This window comes from Pelodiscus sinensis, chromosome 1 (genome assembly GCF_052426305.1).
Source record: "Pelodiscus sinensis isolate ZL-2025 chromosome 1, ASM5242630v1, whole genome shotgun sequence".
NCBI lineage: Eukaryota > Metazoa > Chordata > Testudines > Trionychidae > Pelodiscus > Pelodiscus sinensis.
The window spans coordinates 106070700-106092821 of NC_143052.1; the positions used below are offsets into that span (position 1 = coordinate 106070700).

The 22122-nt window shown below is 44.0% G+C and overlaps 1 protein-coding gene across 2 annotated transcripts in view; it reads left to right on the forward strand.

The window, feature by feature from the left end:
• The first annotated feature begins 4221 nt into the window (after positions 1-4221).
• MTPN (myotrophin) overlaps positions 4222-22122 on the forward strand; it is a 44845-nt gene continuing 26944 nt past the window's right edge. The window contains exon 1 of one of the 2 annotated variants that reach the window (XM_025180290.3): positions 4222-4582. In XM_025180290.3, the coding sequence (XP_025036075.1) occupies positions 4511-4582 (72 nt within the window). In that variant the 5' untranslated portion in view covers positions 4222-4510. The remainder of the gene's footprint in view (positions 4583-22122) is intronic. The other variant, XM_006114373.4, reaches the window with a different exon arrangement.

Consider the following 22122-nt stretch of genomic DNA (forward strand, 5'->3'; position numbering starts at 1 on the left):
ACCAATTAATTAATTTTTATGAGACTGTAAGTGTAGGTGTTTTATGTTTGTGATGAGATTTAATTGCAACTGTTATTTTTAAATGAGAAATAAAAATCTGATTTAAATTAAAAAATCTTTTTAATTTAATTGTTTTTTTATTTTTTAAAAATAATCTATTTTTATTCACCATGCCCCCCACCTAGGAGTCACTGGCAGAGGGAGATGCCCCACGTAAGCACTCACCCCCCAAACTCACTCCTCTGCCACTCCTTCCTACTCCCATATTTCTTCTTGGACCTCCACTCTCATCCTCTTTCCACCCCCAAACTCCCTCCCAGAGTCTGCACCCCCTTTTTGTCTTAGGTGGGAGTTTTAATTCAATTCACAAGGTTTTATCCACCTCATAACAATATAAATAAAAAAACCTATTTGAGCTACATATTTATATTCAATGAGAGTGAAATTCACTTGTGTGCAGAGGCCTGTGCACCATTTAAGTACCCATTTAAGCCCTCCAAGTAGAAGGGATCATAAAAGCAGAAAGCTTAATTTAATCTCATCAGAAGTAATGGGGTGGAAGGAAGAGCAGCTTTTTGGCACACTCATTTACCAACCTTCCTATGTTTTATTTCATCGCCTCTTTGCTCTGTCCTCCAATCTCATGGAGATATATGAGGGTATGTCTACACTAGTTCGTTAATTCAAGCTAGATAGACAAATGAGGTGACCAGAGTTGCAAATGAAGCCCCGGATTTAAATATCCTGGGCTTTATTTGCATGTTCCCATCTGGTAGCCATTTTGAAATTTCACTAGCCCGAACTCACTGCCGCCCGGCTACACGCAGCAGTGACACGTTAATTCGAACTAAGTCCTTAGTTCGAATTAACATTTCAGTGCCGTGTGTAGCCACGCGGCAGTGAGTTCGGGCTAGTGAAATTTCAAAATGGCGACCAGATGGGAACATGCAAATAAAGCCCAGGATATTTAAATCCCGGCCTTCATTTGCAACTCTGGTCGCCTCATTTGCCTACCTAGCTCGAATTAATGAGCTAGTGTAGACATATCCTGAGAGCTTTCTGTGCTTCTTCTAGATAGTCAACCCTGCCACAGCCCCTAATCAGTGCTCTACAATTCCGCTACGTCTACACTGGTAGCTTCTTGAACTAGAACTCTTGTGGGAGAGTTCTTGTGCAAAAACTCTTCCAGAAGATTGCGTCTACACTGGCATGTGCTTTTGCGCAAAAGATGTGCTTTTGCACAAGAGCATCCATGACAGTGTAGACACTCTCTTGCGCAAGAAAGCACTTATGGCCATTTTAACCATAGGGCTTTCTTGCGCAAGAAATTCATGTTGCCTGTCTACACTGAAATTCATGTTGCCTGTCTACACTACAAGAACAGTTGCGCAAGAGGGCTTATTCCTGAGTGGGAGCATCATAGTTCTTACGCAAGAAGCCCTGATTTCATACATTAGAACGTCAGTTTAAGAACATAAGAACATAAGAACAGCCGTACTGGGTCAGACCAAGGGTCCTTCTAGCCCAGTATCCTGTCTACCGACAGTGGCCAGCACCAAGTGCCCCAGAGAGGGTGGACCGAAGACAATGATCAAGCGATTTGTCTCCTGCCATCTTTCTCCAGCCTCTGACAAACAGATGCCAAGGACACCATGTTATCCCTTGGCTAATAGCCTTTTATGGACCTAACCTCCATGAACTTATCTAGCTTCTCTTTAAACTCTATTATAGTCCTAGCCTTCACAGCCTCCTCTGGCAAGGAGTTCCACAGGTTGACTACACGCTGTGTGAAGAAGAACTTTCTTGTATTCGTTTTAAACCTGCTACCCATTAATTTCATTTGGTGTCCTCTAGTTCTTCTATTATGGGAACTAATAAATAACTTTTCTTTATCAGCCCTCTCCACACCACTCATGATTTTATAGACCTCTATCATATCCCCCCTCAGTCTCCTTTTTTTTAAACTGAAAAGTCCCAGTCGCTTTAACCTCTCCTCATATGGGACCCGTTCCAAACCCCTAATCATTTTAGTTGCCCTTTTCTGAACCCTTTCCAAGGCCAAAATATCTTCTTTTGAGGTGAGGAGACCACATCTGTACACAGTATTCCAGATGTGGGCGTACCATAGTTTTATACAGGGGCAGTAAGATATTCTGTGTCTTATTTTCTATCCCTTTCCTAATAATTCCTAGCATCCTATTTGCCTTTTTGACCGCCGCTGCACACTGCGTGGAAGTTTTCAGAGAACTGTCCACGATTACTCCAAGATCCCTTTCCTGATTTGTCGTAGCCAAATTAGCCCCCATCATACTGTACGTATAGTTGGGGTTATTTTTCCCAATGTGCATTACTTTACACTTATCCACATTAAATTTAATTTGCCATTTTGCTGCCCAATCACTCCGTTTGGTGAGATCTTCTTGGAGTCCCTCACAGTCTGCTTCTGTCTTGACTATCCTAAACAGTTTGGTATCATCCGCAAACTTTACTACCTCACTGCTTACCCCTTTCTCCAGATCATTTATGAATAAGTTGAAAAGGATTGTGCAAGAACACACGGCCAGTGTAGACAGGCAACAAGTTTTTGCACAAGAGTGGCCACTTTGGCGCAAGATCGCACCAGTGTAGACACAGCCTTCTTGTCTACCTGAAGTACATAGGCAGAGCAAGGAATGACATTCTGATTAGAGAAATTGAGTTTAAGTGAAGTATTGTATCTGCTTCATCATCTCAAGCCAAATGAAGAAAAGCTTCCAGTTCTCTGAGTGGGGGGGGGGGGGGGGGGGGAGATTGCATGGATTTTGCCTATTTTTCTCATTTTATAACAAAGTTACAGTTTTAAAATATTAGCTACACTTTTTCACACAATTGTTGGAGAACATGCACTTAAAATCTCATTTCAAGAGTGTAGCCTCCAGAGTATGGCTGATAGAGAGATAGGGCTGCCTGTCTTAAACACTCCCTCAGAAATATAATCAACTTCATTTCAATAATCCATTAAATTTATAAAGTGATAACTTATTACATCATTTCTAAAAGACGGACACTTTGTGTTCAGTGGTGTGGCAGGTGGTTTCTATAGCAGGTAGATATAATCCTTGTCTAAATCACATTCTGAAGTTCTACTCCGTCATGAGTAGAACCCTGTGGCAGGGTTCCACTTGCAGGATCCAGCCCTCAATTTTACACTGAAAGCAACAAGTGAGGAACAAAGCAAATTAGAGGGGTGCTGGATAGGGATGTAAATATGATATTGGTGTCATTCTGTATACAATTTTTGCAAACTTTTTTAGTTTACATTTTAAGTAATTCACTTTTGTATGCTTTGTATTTAGTATCCAGGAGTGACTTGGATGATGTTTAGGACTGTGGCTTGATTGAGTACAGGGGCGGCCCTAGACTAGCTGCCAGCAGCTGGCACTCTAGGCAAACCATGCAGTCGGCACCCCCACCTCCAAACCCCTCAATGCCTTCAATGATATTGTGCCACCATTCAGCACCCCATTTAACCTGGTGCCCTAGGCGGCCGCCTAGTTCGCCTACATGGACTCTCTCTCTCTCTCTCTCTCTCTCTCTCTCTCTCTATATATATATATATATTCACCCCTGATTGAGTAGGTTTTTAGAAATGTTCCAGATACCAAAGGCAGCACACAAACAAGCGAGAATTGGGTTTCACTTGCTATAGTCCTTGCATTATGTAACGACAGTTATCGAGTCTTTTAGCAACCAGTTACATAAGCCTGGGTTTTCTAGCAACAACGAAAGGGATTCAGCACACGTTTTAGCCCTTCTTTATTTCAAATACATCAGAAAGGGGATGCAAAACCCTTTCCCCCTGTAGCATGCAGCCATTTCGTCCGAGCCATTTGTTCCCTATCTGGTCTTCCCTATTTTACCAGTTGTACCCGTGCCTGCGTCCCTGTGCCTGTTTTCATGTCCTCTTTATTCTGCTCAGACAGCAGCCCCTGCTAGGCGGGCAGCGGGTGAAAGCAGAAGTATGGCAAGGGATGGTCATGGTGAGAGTAACAAGGGAGCAAGCACCGACTGTGAGAACCTGCAGGACCCAGCGCAGAGCTACCGTAAGAACCTTGGCTTTGCCCGAGTCACTGCGAGCCACCACCTCCAACCTAGCGCATGCGCAGTGAGAGAACTGAGATGCCGCCCGGAAGCGCATGCGTGGTTTAGTGGCGTCTCCACCGGGGGCCGGGCTGACCGAATGAAAACCGGAAGCGGAAGCGCTGCCTGCCAAACCGCGTTCCTCTTCGGTTGGGCGGACATCCCTCCCCCTTTCTCTGTTCCCGGCGTAAAGCGAGGGGCGGCGGGGTCCGGAACGTGGTGTTATAACCGCCCTAACGGCCGCTCGTCCGCGTCCTCTCTCCTGGGGGAGCGAGAGCTGCTGGCCGGAGAGGGATCCCCGCCCCCGCCCGCACGCTGAGCAGCCCTGCCCCTCTCTCTGCCTGTGGGTGCTGGGCCCCCGCCGCTCCCGCGTCTCTGTCAGGCAGCCGCTATGTCTGACAAGGAGTTTATGTGGGCCCTCAAAAATGGAGACCTGGATGAGGTGAAGGACTATGTGGCCAAGGTAAGAGTCGCCACCCCCACCTCCCCGCGAGGGGCCACGATGGGGGGCGGGCGGTGCCTTGGCGCGCCTGGGCTTGGCGGGGTGTGTGAGACTAGGCTGCTAAGCCCGCCTTGCCCGGGCCCGGCTGGCTACTTGCTGGGCTGGTCGTGCTGGGGGGGCGGGGCGGCGAGGACCGGACGGGGAGTTGTTTGCGGCCAAGGCGCCCACAGAGGCGTGGAGGAGGGAGCCGGCATCGGGCGGGTGGGGAGGTGCCAGTGCGGGGGGCCGGTAGTGGCTGTAAGTCCTGCCCATGGAGCTGCGGGCTAGCTCGGGGGTGGGCTCTCCTGACGTCTCAGGACTGCCTCGAGGCCTTGTCGCGTCCCCTTTCTGAGCCCCCGTGCCCTGACAGTGCAGCTGGGGCAGGTCTAATCTGCCGGGCATGTCTCTGGGATCCATGAGCGAGGCGAAGAATAATTACAGCAAGGGAATACACGTGTCTGTTACTAGTAAGGCCTTTCTGCTCAGGGGCTGAATTCTGCCTTCACTCTGCAACTGCTATTGAGGATTGTAAATTGTGCACATGGGCTGGGTTCATCTGTATGTGTTTAAAATGCTGCCTTGACAACTCTTCAAGTGGCAGTGTGTGTGGGGAGGGGGAGGAGGTGTCTTAACCAAGATGGTCGAGAGCATGTTTCTAGCAGTTTCTTAAACTCATAATATGGACCCCAGTGCTGTGGGTCTCAGCCCGTGGGCTGCTTCTGGCCCAGTAGCACAACTATGGCTCTTGACAGCCTCATGGCTATGCAGTATTGGATATGGCCTACAATGGTAAACAGGTTGGGAACTACTTTGTGTCTTGGGAGGCCACCTTTCTTCCTGACAATTGCTTATATAATATTGGAGATGTATTTAGTGATCTTTATTTTATTCAAAGTAATAAGTGTTTTAATTTATTTGAAAAACACATTTTGTGTGTGTGTGTGTGTGTGTTTCTAGTAGCTTTTATAGGCTTCCAGGTTCTTCTTTTTGCTGACTATTCAGGATACTTGCAAAACATTTGAAAGGAACCAGCATTGTATGAATAGAGAACTATCCATGGGCCACTCACTATTTGAACACTTCTGAAGGATGTCTGATATGAATTGATGCCACAAAATGCTCCAGCTATCTCTGACATCAGGCGCAATCTTGAAATAGAAAGTAACTAAAATTGGGGAAGACCTTCTTTTCCTGCTGATAACTTTTATTTTTCCTTTCAAAGATGTAATGATTCCTTCTTTCTACCTAACCTATTAGTTGTCCATCATAACATAAGGAGTTATCTTTTTTCTATCTCTCTCTCTCCCAACACACATCCTGTCTCTTTGATCCTCTTCCCCTTGCTTATCGAATTTTTAACTGCTTCTGCCCATTGTTTTCCCACCACTAGCTCAGTGTAGCCATTAAGAGTCTTATTAAATCATGTAAACTTCCTATTGCTGTAGCAGAGATTCCCACTTTGGGAGACTTTTTACTGGCTGTGCACTCAAAATACTGAGTACTTTTCAGTTTTTTTCATAATCTTAGTGACTTCCATCAGCACTTCTGAAATTCTTCCAGTTACCCTAACTAAACACAACCATTCTTTGTTCTTTTGTTGTTCTAATCTTAATTACGTACACGATCTTCAATGTTGCAAACATGCTTTCTTTCTATGTATGGAGTTCTGTCTTCTACCATGTTAATTACTGATCACTATTAACTCGGATTCCTCTCCATTTGTAATCCTGCAGATATTAAAAGATTCTGTACCCTAGATTAGGGCTGTTAGTGTGTAGTCGTTTACACGATTAATCAATAAACCTGGGCTGTTAATCTTAATGACCCTCTCCTCTTCCCCCCCCCCCCCCCCCACACACACTGCAGTTTGTATCCTCAGTTGGCAAACCATGCAGTTTACTATCTGTAAGACAGATCACCTTGTTGTTTGTGAAACGGAAATACTCAGCTGGCAAACTGGAGTTGGCTTACTGACTGAGGGTACTGTAATGGAAAGGTTGAAGATGGGCAACGTTTCTAGGTGTCATTCAAGTAGTGGGCATAGCTGGGGGTGATTCTTGGATAGTGAACAAAGGAGACTCAGTGGCTCAGACTGCTGTGGAGGGCTTCCCCTCCCCTTCTGGGCAAGGGTACAGAGAGAGGCATTGGATTGAATTAAGACAGTGCTAATAAGGACACCAGACAAAACTAAAACAAGCTCACTATGATTTGTGTGGAACACTGCTTCCATCAGTTTATTATAACTGTTTGGAGCATAAACTACCAGGTGTTAAAATGAGAGAGAACTTGGATCTTGCTTGTTACGCATGTCTCTATGATGCAAACCTAACAAAAATTGTTCTTAGGCACTGGTGGCTGAAATTGTTCTTCCGACTGGTATTAAACTTGTAAACCAGTTAGAACAGTTACAACCACCAAAACCTTGTCATACTGTTGATACAGCTGGTTTAAAACAAGATTGGGGTTTTTTCTACTTTATTTTGGAGCGGTCATATTAGGACATGTCTGACCTGGGGAAAACAGCCAAAGTGGGCAGGTGTGAGAGTTCTCTATTCTGCATCACTTAGGCTATTGCTACGTTGCACACCTTACGGCATAAATGTGTAGCCATTTTTTTCCTGCCAGGAGAGAACTCTCCCAGTGGGGAAAAAATAAAACCATCCTGAACAAGGTGAGGTGCTTATCAGCGAGAGAGCAGCTCCTACCAATGAAGCACTGACCATGCTGGTGCTTTGCTCACTAAAATTTCTGTTCAAAGGCGTTTTTTTCCCCCCATACCTCTGAAAAAAGTGACAAGTGCAGTGTAAGCAAAGCCTTATATTGATCTCACTAACTTCCCTTTATGTAACTGGAGGAGTATTGTTGACAGGTTCCAGAGGGAGCAATATCTACACTTGATCAGAGGAAAGAAGTAAAATCTCTTAAGGACGTTTCTTTTGAGATAAAGAATCTTGGCAGACAGCTCCTTCAAAAACAAGCTGGAAAGTAGGGATGTAAAAAGTGAGTTTAAAAAGGTGTAACTGCTAACAATCTTATGCTGGCAGGGACTGCTGGCCCTGCTTCTAAGGAGGCTTTGCTTTGGCTGGTCCCTGCCAGCTCCAGTCCTACAGAACCAGCTGCTGGGACCTGTTGTGAACCAGAATGGAGCCTTCCAGCTTCTAAACTGCAGAGCCCACAGCTGGGGTGTCAGCCATTCCACAGGCAGGCAAAGTTTAATCAATAATGTTTACCAGTTGCCCTGTGTTATACTCTAAGGTCTCATCTAGACTACGGGTAACAGTCGAAAGAAGTCTTCCGATTGCACTTTTGAAAGCAGAGCTTTCGAAAGTGCAAAGTAGTTAAGATGCGGCTTTTTTGGTGACCCCTACCCCCTTGTCGAAGCCTCTCTTCCTCAAAAAAGGAGGTTTACGCAGATTTTCAACAAAGGGGAGAGTTGGCCAAAAAAGCCGCGTCTTAACTACTTTCACTTTCAAAAGCTCTGCTTTTGAATGTGTGATCGGAAGAAGATATGCAAATTCCACGGGAATTTGTATATCTTCCTTTCGACTGTTCCCTGTAGTCTAGATAAGCCCTAACATCCCTAACTCAGAACTACTGGAAGGGTGATAAATGTATTAAAGGTACCAAAGAACTCATAAATAACCAGACATTTTTGTTGATTTGTTAATTGTGTAACTACAGTGCCTCAACCCTAGTCTGACTATTGCCAAGACTGCATTATATATTCATATGCTTAGAACACTTGATGTACCTGAACCTGACTCTTAAACTGAGTCTATAATTAAGTGCTTTTGGGTGAATTAATAAACTTGAGTGATTAAGAGCACAAAACACAAATAATTTTCAAGAAACTTAGCATAATTATGGTCAGTATGCTAATAGTTCCTCACTTAGTAAAGAGGGGTCTACCCTAATTACATTTGATTAAAATATTGACAACAATTATCAAGTGGCAGAATCAACTTTTTAGATTTTAGCTTTAAAAATATTTGGCTGTAAATTCAATTCATAAACTGAATCCCAGTTCGTCCTTACCAAAGTTAAACACCTGAATGTTAGGAAGTGCTAAAATGTAGTTTGCCTATACAATCTTAAATGTGCCCTATTATGTACGGGCATTATAATACAGTCTTTAGAATGAGGGTGAGACATCTAAGGGCTGAGTGCCAGATGCAGCCCCCGGCTTGCCTAGATCTGCCCCCCCAAGGCTCAGGACTCCCCCCAGCATTGGAGAGCCTGCACTGGCACTCCAGCCCTCCCACTGCTCCACTAAGGGACTGAAGGACACAATCTACTAACCTTGGCCCCCTGAAACCTCCTAGGTTCTGATTTGCAAGGGTAATGTATGGAATGTCTTTCTGCTCCTTAGTGAAGGACCATATCAATGAGGGTTTTTCTTTTTGCTTTTATTTGTGTGGCCTCTGACTCTCTCTTTTTTTTTTTTTTCTCTCTGGGGGTCATTGGCACCCCCTCACTGAAAAGGTTCCCCTCTCCTGCTTTAGAAGATCAGTACCCCTGTCCTTCTCAACCAAAACACACAAGCCTCAAGGTGAAACAAAATACAGGACTATGTAGCACTTTAAAGACTAACAAGATGGTTTATTAGATGATGAGCTTTCGTGGGCCAGACCCACTTCCTCAGATCAAATAATGGAAGAAAATAGTCACAACCATATATACCAAAGGATACAATTTAAAAATACATAGTCCTGTATTTTGTTTCAGCTACACCAGACTAACACGGCTACATCTCTATCACAAGCCTCAAGGTATAAGATGCTTCTTCCCATTTAAGAACTATAATGTGATTGCTGATTTTTCAAATTAAAAGTGCACAAGTGAAATTGACCCTAATATACATTGAACCTCTCAAATATGGGGCTCTCTGGTCCAGCAACCGTAATACATTGCTGGATCAAAGATTCCTGGCAGCAGCGGATGGATTGGAAAGCTCTGTCTGGGCCAGCAGCACTGAAGCTTGTAGAAGCTAGGGAGTCCAGGGGCAGAGTTGGGGGCCAGGAGTGGAGCATTGACCTCCACTGTTCCAGCAAACTCTGGTTCGGGACTGCTGCTGGACCCGGGAGGTCCAACCTGTAGTCTGTTAATCTTCTCTTGGAGTTTGTCGGAATCTTGAGCTATTAGAGCTACTAAGCATAATGACCAACTCTATATTCTCTCAGCACTCACTAATAGAGTCCCGTCCACTCAGAGTGCTGATGATCAGTGCATGAGTTTGAACCCTGTGTCCCACTAGCTCTCAAGGTTTCAGTCATGAGGTCATATATCTGTATCTTGCGAGATCAGACATTGTGAAACCTTGAGTTCCCATTCTTGAAGTGTAATGTGACATCCACTATGATGATTTTTCCTGTCCTCAGTTGTAATGATGTCTAGTCACAATTGGCTGTCTATTCTGGGGATGGTGAGGTTCACAGCAACCTTCCCTATAGGCAGAGAGAGCGCTGACCAGGTTATCCTGGATGGCATTGATTTGCAGCTGCCATGCTTCGGGGGCGAGGGGTGAAACTTGCAGCTATGCAGGATGTGGGTGTTCCATAAAGCCTCTGTCAGCTCTGACTTGATTTTACACCTGGATTTTTCTGGAAATACACTAAACTGTAAGGTTCTGCCAACACCTGACTTAGAGACTGACAACCTCCTGCTGACTGCATTGCTCAGGAGGGAGGGCAGTTGTCTTCTAAATCACTTCATTACTGATGATTTGTAAATGATTCTCTGAAGCTTTGTAATTGTTTCATCTGCATGGCCTTTTACACTCTGCAACTCATTGTAATCTTCCTTAAACCTTGCAACTTTATAACTTTCATCCACTCTGCTTGTAACTTGCTCTAAATTGCATTCTCCCCTGGGGGGGGGGGGGGGGGAGGTGAGAGAGAGAGAGAGAGAGGAGACTATTGTGTTTGAGATTAGAAATTTCAAGGCTGATCACCTGTAGCCAGGTGATGATTCATCAGACCAATTATGGAGATTCTGCTGGATCAAGGAAAGCCTGGGCATACTCCCTGGTGAGAAATGTGGATTAGTCACAGGAGTTGTACAGGGGCAATAAAAGGAGAGAGCGTATGGCAGAAGCTCTTTTTCTGAAAAGCACCTTTCTGCAGCCAGAAACTTTCTTGTCTGATCAGCTCCCCAGCCATGATGAGCAGACAGACCCTCCTGGTGCAACATGCCTTGGCTCCTTCTGCAACCCATATACCGGTGTGAGTGCCTGAGGGCAGGAATGAATGTGTGTGGCTGAAGGTATGTGTTTGTGTTGGAGAGAGCTGCTTCCCTTTTAGTTTATACCTTTAGACTTTGTCTGCGCTGTAGCCATTTTGCAGAAAAACATGCATATAAGGCTAAGCATGGAATATTGCCGCACCTCACTTGCATAATTGAGCACCCATTTTTGCACAGGCTTTTGTGCAAGAGCTGGAAAAAATGCGCAAGAGCGGCTCTTGTGCAAGAGGGGGTGTGTGCAAAATGGGCGCTCATTAATTATGCACATGAGGTGCAGCAGTATTCCATGCTTAGCCTCATATGCATATGTCTTCCTGCAAAATGGCTATAGTGTAGACATAGCCTTAGTGGCAGCTCTATCCTTTTTAGTTTAACCATATAGTGGAATGTTAATTCCTCAATCACTAAATCCATAATAGTGTAACCCTGGGTAGTACCCAAAAGTTTCACTGGAGAACAGCGGGGTAGTGTTTCATTGGCATACACACATTTCCGGCATTACTTGCCTGATTCCCGCATGAGCCATGCCAAGTAGATGAACCGCCAGTCTACACATCAGGTGAAGCTGTTCCCAGGTATGAAGTGGTTGTTAGCATACCACTTGCAAGTTGGCTCAAAGGCCATGCCCTGGTCCAGCTTCATTTCAGGTTTTTTGACCACAGAAGCAGCAGACAGCATCTTCCATTGACTACTTGATTAACTTATTAACCGATACATAACATCCCTATTCTATATATAATTCTGTATTTGTAAGTTCAACTTTCATGCTAAAGAGATTACACTGTAGTATTTGCATGCAGTTGAAATATGTATTTGTTCTTTAGCCTGCATATATGTGTAATCCAACAAAGTGAACATCATACACTTTATATTGTGTTGTAACTGAAATCAATATATTTGAAAATTTAGAAAAATCCAAGTTAAAGCAAATGGTATTCTAGTAATGATGTGAATAACTTTGCAATTGCTTGGCAGCCCTACTTTTAAGGCAGCAATGTCCAGCCTAGGCTTGTGAGTGGGCTGTAGAAGTAGCCCTCCTTCTCAGTGAGCCACAATTGTCATGAGACAGTTTCCCGAATCTGGTAGTTTTGCTAACTGCGCTTGAATACCTAAAAGTTATGCGAGATGCAGATTTAACCACAGAGCGCTTTGTTTGGATGCAGAGGGAGTGCAGGGCTCTCAATCAATGTTGCATGCAATCAGCATGCACTTCACTTCACATGCCCTTGCTTTACATGTTAAAAAATAAGGGAATGGAAATGAGCAGAATCTGGCAAACCTGTGCCTGAGCAATGGTAAACAATGTCTTATGGGCCACACGCAGAACCCTGATAGGCCACATGCAGCACTTGGGCCGCGGCTTACCCACCACTATTTTAAAGTGTGTTGAAGGCTAGGATAACCATTTCTCTTGGAAATTGATTCCACATTAAAGTTAGGAAGATTTTCTTAATGTTCTGTATTCATTTTAATGTAATCCCAATAATTATACCCTCCTTTATAATATACATCCAACAAACAATTGAAAATATTGTCTAAAATTAAGCTACTAATTTCTTCTAATTTGTTTGATTTTTATGAAATCTAAGTGTCAATCATCCCTTTTCTTCCTACTTCTCACCCCTCTACCCTAATCCTTCTTTCTGCTACTCTATTAAACTTGCTTTCAAACTATGCCTTCTTCTTCGGTCTTTCCTTACTAGGGTTGAGGAACTGTAATTACACAATGTAACAAATCAACAAAAATGTCTGGTTACTTAAGTTCTTTGGTACCTTTAGTATACTTCTCACCCTTCCAGTACTTCTCTGAGTAGTAATGGAATGCTAAGGCTCTCTTAGGATGGTAGTCCCTGTTTGAATTGTCTGGTCTGAATGGGAGAAATGCAAAATGTTAAGAGTAACTGCTCAAAGCTGTGTTCTAGATCTTACAACAGTTTACTTAGCTTTAGAAAGAGGAAATAATGGCTATATCATTACTTTAAAAAGTCAAAATATGATTCATTGTCTCATGAGAGAGCTTGTGTACTCACCCAAAACTTGCATGCTTTGAAATAAGTAACTAAGGGCACATCTACACAATAGGGCAAAAGTCAAATTAAGCTATGCACTTTTAGCTGCATCAGTTGTGTAGCTCAGCGGTTCCCGACCTTTTCCAGATGGGGACCCATTTTGACAATTGAGGAAGACTTGGTGACCCAAGGCAATTCAAAAACAGGGGGAAGAGGGGAAGCAGAGCTACCTGGGGAGACACTCAGCAACCCTTTTGAAATGTAATGGTGACCCATAGGTTGGGAAACCCTGGTGTAGCTGAAGTTGAAATAGCTTAACTGAGCTTTAGATGCTCTCTACACGGCGGGAAGTTGAAGGAAGAGTGTTCTTCCTTTGACTTCCTTTACTTCTTGTGAAATGAAGGTTACAGGAGTCAGAGTAAGAAGTCCTCTAGCTAGCCATTATTTTGAAATAATAATTTGCTGTGTAGACACACTCCTTGTTGATGTTCCAAAATAATGCTGCTGGGTAGACCTAGCCTTAAAAGAGACTCTCTGAAATGAAATCTTACTACTACTTCTCAGGCTTTATAATTGTTGCAATAGGGAGATTTGGACCTCATTATTGCTCTGTGTCAAGTTGGTGGGTATACCAACTATAGGGGTGCTCAGTGTCTCAGTTTTATATACTTTGTTTCAGGTTCCATTGGAAGAGAGCAGTCCTCTTATTTTCTGTTGGACTCTGGAGACAGTGTTCTCATTTCAATTCTGTTTTTTAATCTATTGGATACCAATGGAAGCATGAGTGTGTAAAGTTTCTTTGGTTCTTTTATCAGTGAATCCTGTAAATTTACAGATGTCCACATCCATGGACCATTTTTGTGGCTCACAGGTCAGATGCAGGTAGAAATTTTGTATCCACACAGCTCTCATCAGAGGCCTTGTATGTTTAAATTAAATATATTGTTTCAGTGTTAATAGTCAGATTAACTGGAATCCCCATTCATATCAAATACTTTTAATATTCTGAAGTTATGTCCTGGTCAAGGCTGCTGGGCCCTTTGAGTTACATCTACAATGCAATAAAATGCTTGTGGCTGGCCCTGATCAGCTGGCTCAGGCTTCAGGAATAAAAATATTAGCATAGACTTTTGGGCCCAGCCTCCAACCTCAGCCAGAATATATAGACTATAGTTTTTTGTTTATAGCACTGAAGCCCAAGCTCTGCCCCTGAAGCCCAAGCTCTGCCCCAAGTGTATTGACCTGGGCTTTTAGATTCTGATGCTACAATATTTATTTGTCATACAGGCTTACCCCGGATGGCTAAAAGGGAAGCTGAGGGAAGTTGGTTTAGAGGTGGGGACTTTTGTGGCCATGCTGTGACGTTTTTTTTCTAAATCTCATATGAGTATTCCCTGGTATTAGGATTAACAAAAATTACACACAGTATTGAATGATTATTCTTGAGTGAGATTAACAATCTCATGATAGATGTAGATGGCAACAATATGCATATTAACTAAGAACAGGTATAATTCACTTGATGATCATACTTTTTTTAATCTGGTGTCTGGATTTGAGATGACAATGGAATATTTTGAAGGGTGAGCAAGATTCGAGGAGTTGTGACTAAGGTACATTTTGGTTAGCAGGGAAAAGTCATAAATAGAATGTACTATAACTCTAGGAGTAAATACCTAGGGCCTGCAAAGTGAAGAGCAGAGAAGCTTTTTATAAGGGATTGTATTCCAGGATTTTAAGATATTGCTCAGGTTAATTTACTAAATCTTGTTGAGATTTGCTATTGTTGCAGATATTTGTATTTACAGTATACATTTCCCACACAGTACATTTTGTCAAGAAGTCTGACATTCCTCTTAAATAGATGCTCAGTACTTTTCTTATGAAAACACAGTTCAAAGATATCACTGACAGTACTGGTGATTGAAATCTTCAACTTTGTCTGAGGTTGTAGAGAAATTTATTAGAAAATGCATGTCTTTTAATTGTCCAAACACTCATTATAAGCAGACATTTCTTTGCCACATCTGATACTGTTTCCCATAGATTTTTGTGAAAATAGTAGTTGGTTTAACTTTCTGCAGACAAGAAGGCTCCTGTTCCATACAAATAGACTGGGAACAGATGAGTAACACTAATATTGAGGCTAATTGGCTCCGGCCTCAACTGTTTCCTGCCTCATATGTCTGTTGCCCCCTGGGTTTGGAGGTTTATACAGTACTTATCTGTCATCTGGCACCCAGGTGGACGGAAATATAATTTTCCACTCAGTAGACCCGTGGAAGGGTAAACAGACCAAAGCAGCAGTCCTTGGGTTTTGGTCAAATTCTGTGCTGACTGGACAGTCATCTTGGTGGAATATAAAATTACTAGATGGGCAGATAAAGGTTTCAAAGAGAATAGGAACTACAGTATGCTCAGTTGATATGTTGAGTGTGGAGATTTTCTTCCCCATTCTTCAAAAATGGTCAGTCATGATACTTTCAGATTCAGGAAAAAATGCATGGCTTACAGAAATCTTACATGTAGCTCCCTCTAATACCTCCACTTGAGAATCTTCTTTGCTGCTCTAATTCTGATACTCAGATTTATTTTAGCTTGTTCCTGTGGTCTTTATTATTCCTATTGCTGTCTTCCTCAAAGGGTGATATTTCAACTCTACTTAATTTTCAATCTCCTCTGTAATAGGAATGTTAAACTTACTCAACTAGCCAATGGATTTTCATCAACTAGTCGATTAGTTGATAAGCAGTGGGGCCACAGTGGGGTTAGGGCTCTTAATACATTTAAAAGGCTAAAGCCCAGCAGGGCGAGGAGATCCAGTGTGAACCAGGAATCAGCTGTCCTGGTTCCTACTGGGTTCCCCCCATAGCCTGCTGCATTTATGATTTTTAAATGTATTAAGAGCTGGCTGGCTCCTGCCTGGTCCCTGCTACCCCGTGCCTCCCCTACTTGCCTGCAGAGATGGTGCTGGAGGAACTAGCTTTTCAGCTGGCTCCCCCAGCATTGGCTCCTGTTCTTCCCCTCCCTTGCTGCCTTTGATGCTGATAGAAGTAGTAAGTAGTGGGGTGACTAGTCAAAGGATTAGTCAACTATCCAATAAGCTTTTGCTTATTGGATAGTTGACTGGTCGCTTACATCCCTACTCTGTAACTTAGAGTCTGATACAAGGTTTATTGTACAAAGGATTAAATTGGCATCTTTTGAGTTTGTTACGTCTTCAAGGAGCTCGAGAGAACCTAAGTCTATGGTCCGTGGATTCCCATGTCTTCATCTGGACTTAGAAGATATCCAGACATTCAATCACAAAGAACAGGGAATCAAAGGAAGAAATGGTGGGAGTTGACTGTCCTTATTCTATGGTACAGTTGCTGGGGGTGGGCCATCTTGAGACATCAGCTGCCATTTTAACCAACTTGGCAGGCTTCTTGAATAGTCTTTCTCGAGTCATTCCTTTTTTCTCTCTCCTTTTCCCCTTGTATTTTGTACCTTTCTCTGCCTCTTATTTCTGCCAGTTTTTCATTCCTCAGTCTATCGATTCTTCTCTTCAGTATGGCTTGGGAGTGAAACACACTATGCTTGATCTAACTGTTATCACAAGACCATCTCTTATGGCTTGTTGCTTTTCCAGAATACATTTCTTCTGCTTTTTCTGTTCCTGCACAAATACTTCCTTAAATGTCAGAATGAAATCTGATAACCTGGTCAGTCTTCTGTTCCTGCTGTGCCACAGAAGAAACATAAGCAGGAGAAGTACAAGGAGATTCTACTTTTGTCAGATTTCCTTTTTCCTCCAAATCACATTTTAGAGTCCCAAACAATTTAAACTCTTACCTGTGTGTTGGTCACCCATATAATCTCTTGCAAACTGTAGTTTAAGATGGTTTCTAGTCACTTGCATAGTAACACACTCTATCCTCTAATAATTTGATATCCCACAGTTATCAAACCTTTGTACCACCTGGTGATCTAAAGGAGGTGCATTGTATTGTAGCTATACTAACCTAACCTTAGAGATGTAGCCTACAGCAATTGAGGGGCTTTGTTGCAGTAGTAACACCGTTTCTTGATGGAAGCATTCTTTCCTTGATCCAGCTGTGTGATGCTAGGGCTTAGGTTAATATTACTACAGCACTCGAGGGTGGACTTTTGCACCTCAAAATGCCATAGCAATATCGGCCTAATTTTTAACTGTATGAGGCCTTATTCTTCTGGATTGCAAATGCGTATTCAGTGCTGATGACGGGTGGAGATTGTTGCCGTGGAGGACCTAACTTCACACTTTCCTTGGAATACTCTTTATCAGCTATTCAGACATGCATAACAGATGTGTGATGCTATTTCAGCCAGTATTGTAACTTTGAACCTATGTTCATTGTGGCTCTTCATCTACCAGTAAAATGTTAACTAGTACCACCCATTCAATTATTAGATGTACACTTAAGATGTATTCTTCTGGAAATGGTATAGTAAATATTCTAACCAGGAGAGTTTCTGCCTTTTGACTCAGTATCAGCTCTCAAAGTGTATGGAGTTGATTTTTCATTTTCAAATTATAACTAGGGTGCAGTGCCTCCTACTCACCAACCCCCTTGTCTTTGGGGGTAGGCAGCCCCGGCACTCCCCTCTGCCTCCAGATAGGGCCAGGCTGAGGCATGCAGAGCACAGGCTGGGCCAGTGTGGACTTTCTGCTCTCTCCCCTCAGTTGGGCAGGGCTGCGGCCAGGCCAGCCCTGGCTCTCCTCCCTGAAACCTGTACTTCAATTAGATTCCTCCTGCCTCCATACCTGCACTCACCATCCTCCCTAAACCCTCCACCTTCCTGCCCCCATGCTACCCAACCCCCTGCCTCCATTCCTATATTCCCCTCCACCCATCCTCCCTTTTACCACACTGCCCATCCCCACATATACCCTATCCTCCTCCCTCCCTCCTTAGACACCCTGCCTCCCCACATTCATTGAGCTGCACACCAATCCCCCCAGCAGCACCACTGGGCCAGGCAGCACAGCCCCAGCTACTCCAGCCTTTACAAATTGGTCTGATGGGGCAGGTTTTCTCTGTGGCAAGCCCAGAGTACAGAGCGGCTGCTCTTGAGAGCCAGGGAAGTGGATGGGATGGATGCAAGGCATGCCCAGGAGAGCAGACCTGAGCCTGAGTGCCAGAGCCAACTTGCACCTCCCATTTCAGAATGGTCATATGGTCAGAGCTCCTGGGGACGCAGAGTGATGTCATCACGTCACTGTCATCCTTCAGGCACAGGTTTGTTTATGCAATATAAAATATAGAGCAATTCTTTTTCTGAAATCAGGAGAGAGACAAGCTTCTAGAAGCTCTCACTAGAAAATGTAGAGTTCATCCTTGTTCTATAGAATTACTCCAATGCTTTGCAGGATTTTTTGTTTAAAAATGCTGATACAACAGCCAAAACACAGATGCCTCAGTGGTTCAGTTTATATAGCAGTTTTTTTTTTTTCTGGAATCGTATTCTTTAGGTTGGGACAAAACTTCAGATACCCAAGTTTGCATTTGATTAGAGTTGGCTATTTGTTTACCATTGACATGGCAGCCAACAAAGTAAACCTCTGTACTATAGTTTACTTTTTGTTGTGGTAAGCCCATAGAAATTTAGTGCTTGTAACATTTTCAAAGCTCTTACAGTGTTCTTGGCAGCCAGGCAGGATTCAGACAGAGCAAATATTTTAACATATCAGTTTTCCTGAGAATTCAAAGCCTTTTATAAAACCAGAAAATACTATGTCTGTTTTCCAGCCAAGGCATAAGTGCAAGGTGGATCTTACCTGCTTTTGACATAATGAAAATGCCTTAACTGAGTACTAGCACTTGAGCTGTTACTAGGAGTGCTGTTTGCAAATACGTATGTGATTTTTTTTTTTCCAGTGTGGATGTACTCTAGGATTTCCTAGCCCCAAGGCCTGTCTACAGTTATTTCGACTGCACTGCCTGCCCTAGTTTCACTAGTGAAATGGACTGGAGAAAACAGGCTCTGAATCTACCCTAATAAACATTTGTCTGTATGCACCTTCACACTGCCAAAAATACACTCCTCTCCCCTCTTTCCTGTCTGCTCAGCTAATCTCTTGAGTAACCTGTTCCTTACTGCTGACATCTCTAAGTGGAATAAAGACAAGATGTCATCCAAAATTCTTGTTTCAAACTATAGGTGGGGAAGGGAAGGAGCCCCTGGGTAGAAGAGGAAGTAATTGGCAGAGGGGAAGGACAACCACCCTGCATTAGTTCTCTTCTGTTCCAACTTGAAACTGAGTTGATGTCAGAGTCATTGCTTCCTTCCTTGCCATGCTCTATCCCCAAGTCAAGAATCAGACTGTTGAAAATTGATTAGACCAGCGGGTCTTCATTCTGTTGCAGTTGTGGAATTACTGAAGTGCAATTAACTATGGATTTTTTTAAAATGCAGACTTGCACCTATAATTGTAGACATGGCTTTATAGCATCACTTTCAGACTTACCCAAAGGGCCTGAGCAATGGTGGGTAGGTGTCTAGTGGGGGTTGCAGGACTCAGGACAAAGTCTTAGGAATCTGGGGAGGGGGTGCAAGGGTCTTGGGGTATGTTTGGGTGAGGAGAGGCAGAGAGTCCCAACTGGCATGGGTCTTTCCTCAGTTCCCACCTTAGCCACTGGGGTCCAAGAGCTGGGGGAGTGGAGGGAGGAAAGGTTTGGGACAGTTGCTACTTACACAATGTATTGGCAGGTAAGATGGTGAAGCCCCAGCCTTGTGGACTAGGGATGTGAATGACTAGTTGACTCGCTGATAAACATTTGCTTATCCGATAGTCGATGCTCTAGTCGCTTCCTTCCCCCTCTCTGGCTGCCTCTATCAGAGGCAGCAAGTGGGGGGGGGGGGAAGACAGGACAGGAGTAAGGGTGCTTCAAAAGGGCATCACCATGTGGAACCCAGGGCCATACCCTAGGCTCCCTGTGGTGCTGAGGCTTGGAAATGCCATGTGCAGCCTGGGGCTAGCTGGGACTATTCAATTAGCCAATTAATTGAAATTTTGCATCCCTAATGCTGGCCACTCCCTTGGTGGCGTGGCTACCTTCAATGGACACACTGCAGAATAGCGCTCTTCTGTGGGCTTGCTGCCCCTTAGTGGCCACTATCCTATCGTGCCCCTCCTTTTGCGTATTATGGAAAACAGTCGTTTCCCTAGGGTTTCTGGTTGTCTTGTCACAATCTGACCTTGCTTTAAGTTAGAAGAGGAAGCTGCATTCCAAATTTGGTTGCCCTAGCTCTTACCACTTTTAGAGGGTGTTCTTGAACAAATGGATTCAGACACACTGTAAAATGGGGGTGAGGAACCTTTTGGGTTGGGGAGCCAGTAACTCTCAGAAAAATTAGTCATGGGCCCTCACTGATGTGGCCCTTGAATGTGGGGAGTGTCTCCTTCTCAATCCTCTTGCACACCAGAGCCTAGGGTGGGGGGAGGGGCTGTGCTAGTAGACTTTGTGTGCCAGCCCTGTTGGGGAGTGCCAGTGCTGGAGGGAACCCTTAGCCTTAGGGGCTGGATCCAGGCAAGCCCCTGGGCCTTAGGCTCACCACCCCTGCTCTAATATATATGTAAATAGATAGCTTTGCTGTTGTGGTACCATCATGTAGATCAGGGTGCACAAACTTTTCCAGCTGTGCCACTTCTCCATATCATTTATGGAATCAGTCCATACCCCCTCCATTACTGCACAGCCAAGACTTCCTCAGTAGCAGAGCTGATGCTGGGGGCAGAACAGGGCCAGTGCCTTAACAGTGTTGGGGAGGAACTGATCTGGGAGTGATGCTGGGAGTGTTGTGCTTTCTTTTGGCATTCCCCTTCGGCTCCCAAGAGTGCTGACCCAGGCCTAGAGGAAGAGCAGGATTGGGGACTGAATTGAGTAGGGGAGGAGTGTGGCTGAGGGCAGAGCTGAGGATTAGGGATGTGAAGGACTAGTCAACTATCCAATAAGCAAGTAATTATAGGATAGTCAACTAGTCACTCTCCCCACCCCTTTGCTACCTCTGAGAGAGAGGCAGTGGGGGGCAGGGGGTAGAAGAGGGGAGTACTTTAAAGTGGCAGTGCTGCATGGAGTCTGGGATCAGCTGGGGGCTCCCCAGCTGACCCCAGGCCACTTTGAAATGCGGTGTGGAGGCTAGAATCAGCTGGTACTCCCTAGCTGACCCCGGGGCGCTGCCCCTTTGCAGTGTAGCAACAGTCTTAGGGCTGTTGCTACGCTTCAAAAAGTGGAGGCACCCTATCGAATAGTCAATGCAAAAATGCATTGACTATTCGATTAGTCAATTAACTGCTAATTAACATCCTTACTGAAGATGGAAGCATGGTGCTCCCTTCCCATTCCAGATTAGGGTTGGCCTAGCTTCATAGCCACCAAACGTTATTGGTGAGCACAAACTACACTTTAAGGGCCATTGGTATAGATACGCAATGCTGTGATACGTTTTTGTGTTTTTTCTGTACCTAGTAGTGAGTCTGTGCCCCTGAGAGGGTAGCTAAATTGACTGGAAACATTCTTAAATAGATCTTGGTGTACTTCAGCTGCAAGTTTAGGTCAGCTTGACTGTGGTGCTTAGGGGTGGGGACTTGAGCTCATCTTTTCCTAGTCATCAGTCTACTCTAAATACCCTCGCGAATAGCATTCTATGTAACAGTAATTCTGGGATCCCAGTAACTCTGGGCTCTATTCCTCCAGAATCTGACCTTCCTGTTAAATATTCATCTGCTCAGTTGTCTGCTGAACACCGAAGTAGCTCTTCTCAATACTTACTCTATACTAGATAAGGCCACTGTTTTGAATCCTCTTCTCCAGTACTGGATGTTACAATGTACCAGGAATTTGTGAAAAGGTAGCCATCTCTGTACATACTCAGATTTCACTGGTCCAGGAGTATCCATGCACATTACTGGATATTTTGCACTCTGCAGGACATGAGTGGCTCTGCCTATTAGAGACCATTTAGAGTTCACAAATTCTTCATCACCCCCCCAGCCTGACTCCCACTGCCAAGAGAATGGTGAAGTAATGCCATGGTCTCTCACAGGATGTGAGATTTTTATTCACATTTGTGCATGATGTGAAGGTGACAATTTTACCTAGAAATGGGAGCTGACTTCTTTCTTTTGTAGTTGTCATATGTGACTACCTTGACATGGGGTGGAGGGTGGCTACTAATATGCAGCAATGAAACCTAGCTAAGGCACCAGCTGTATCCTATGCTCTTTTATTCATGCCTTGACATTCCTGC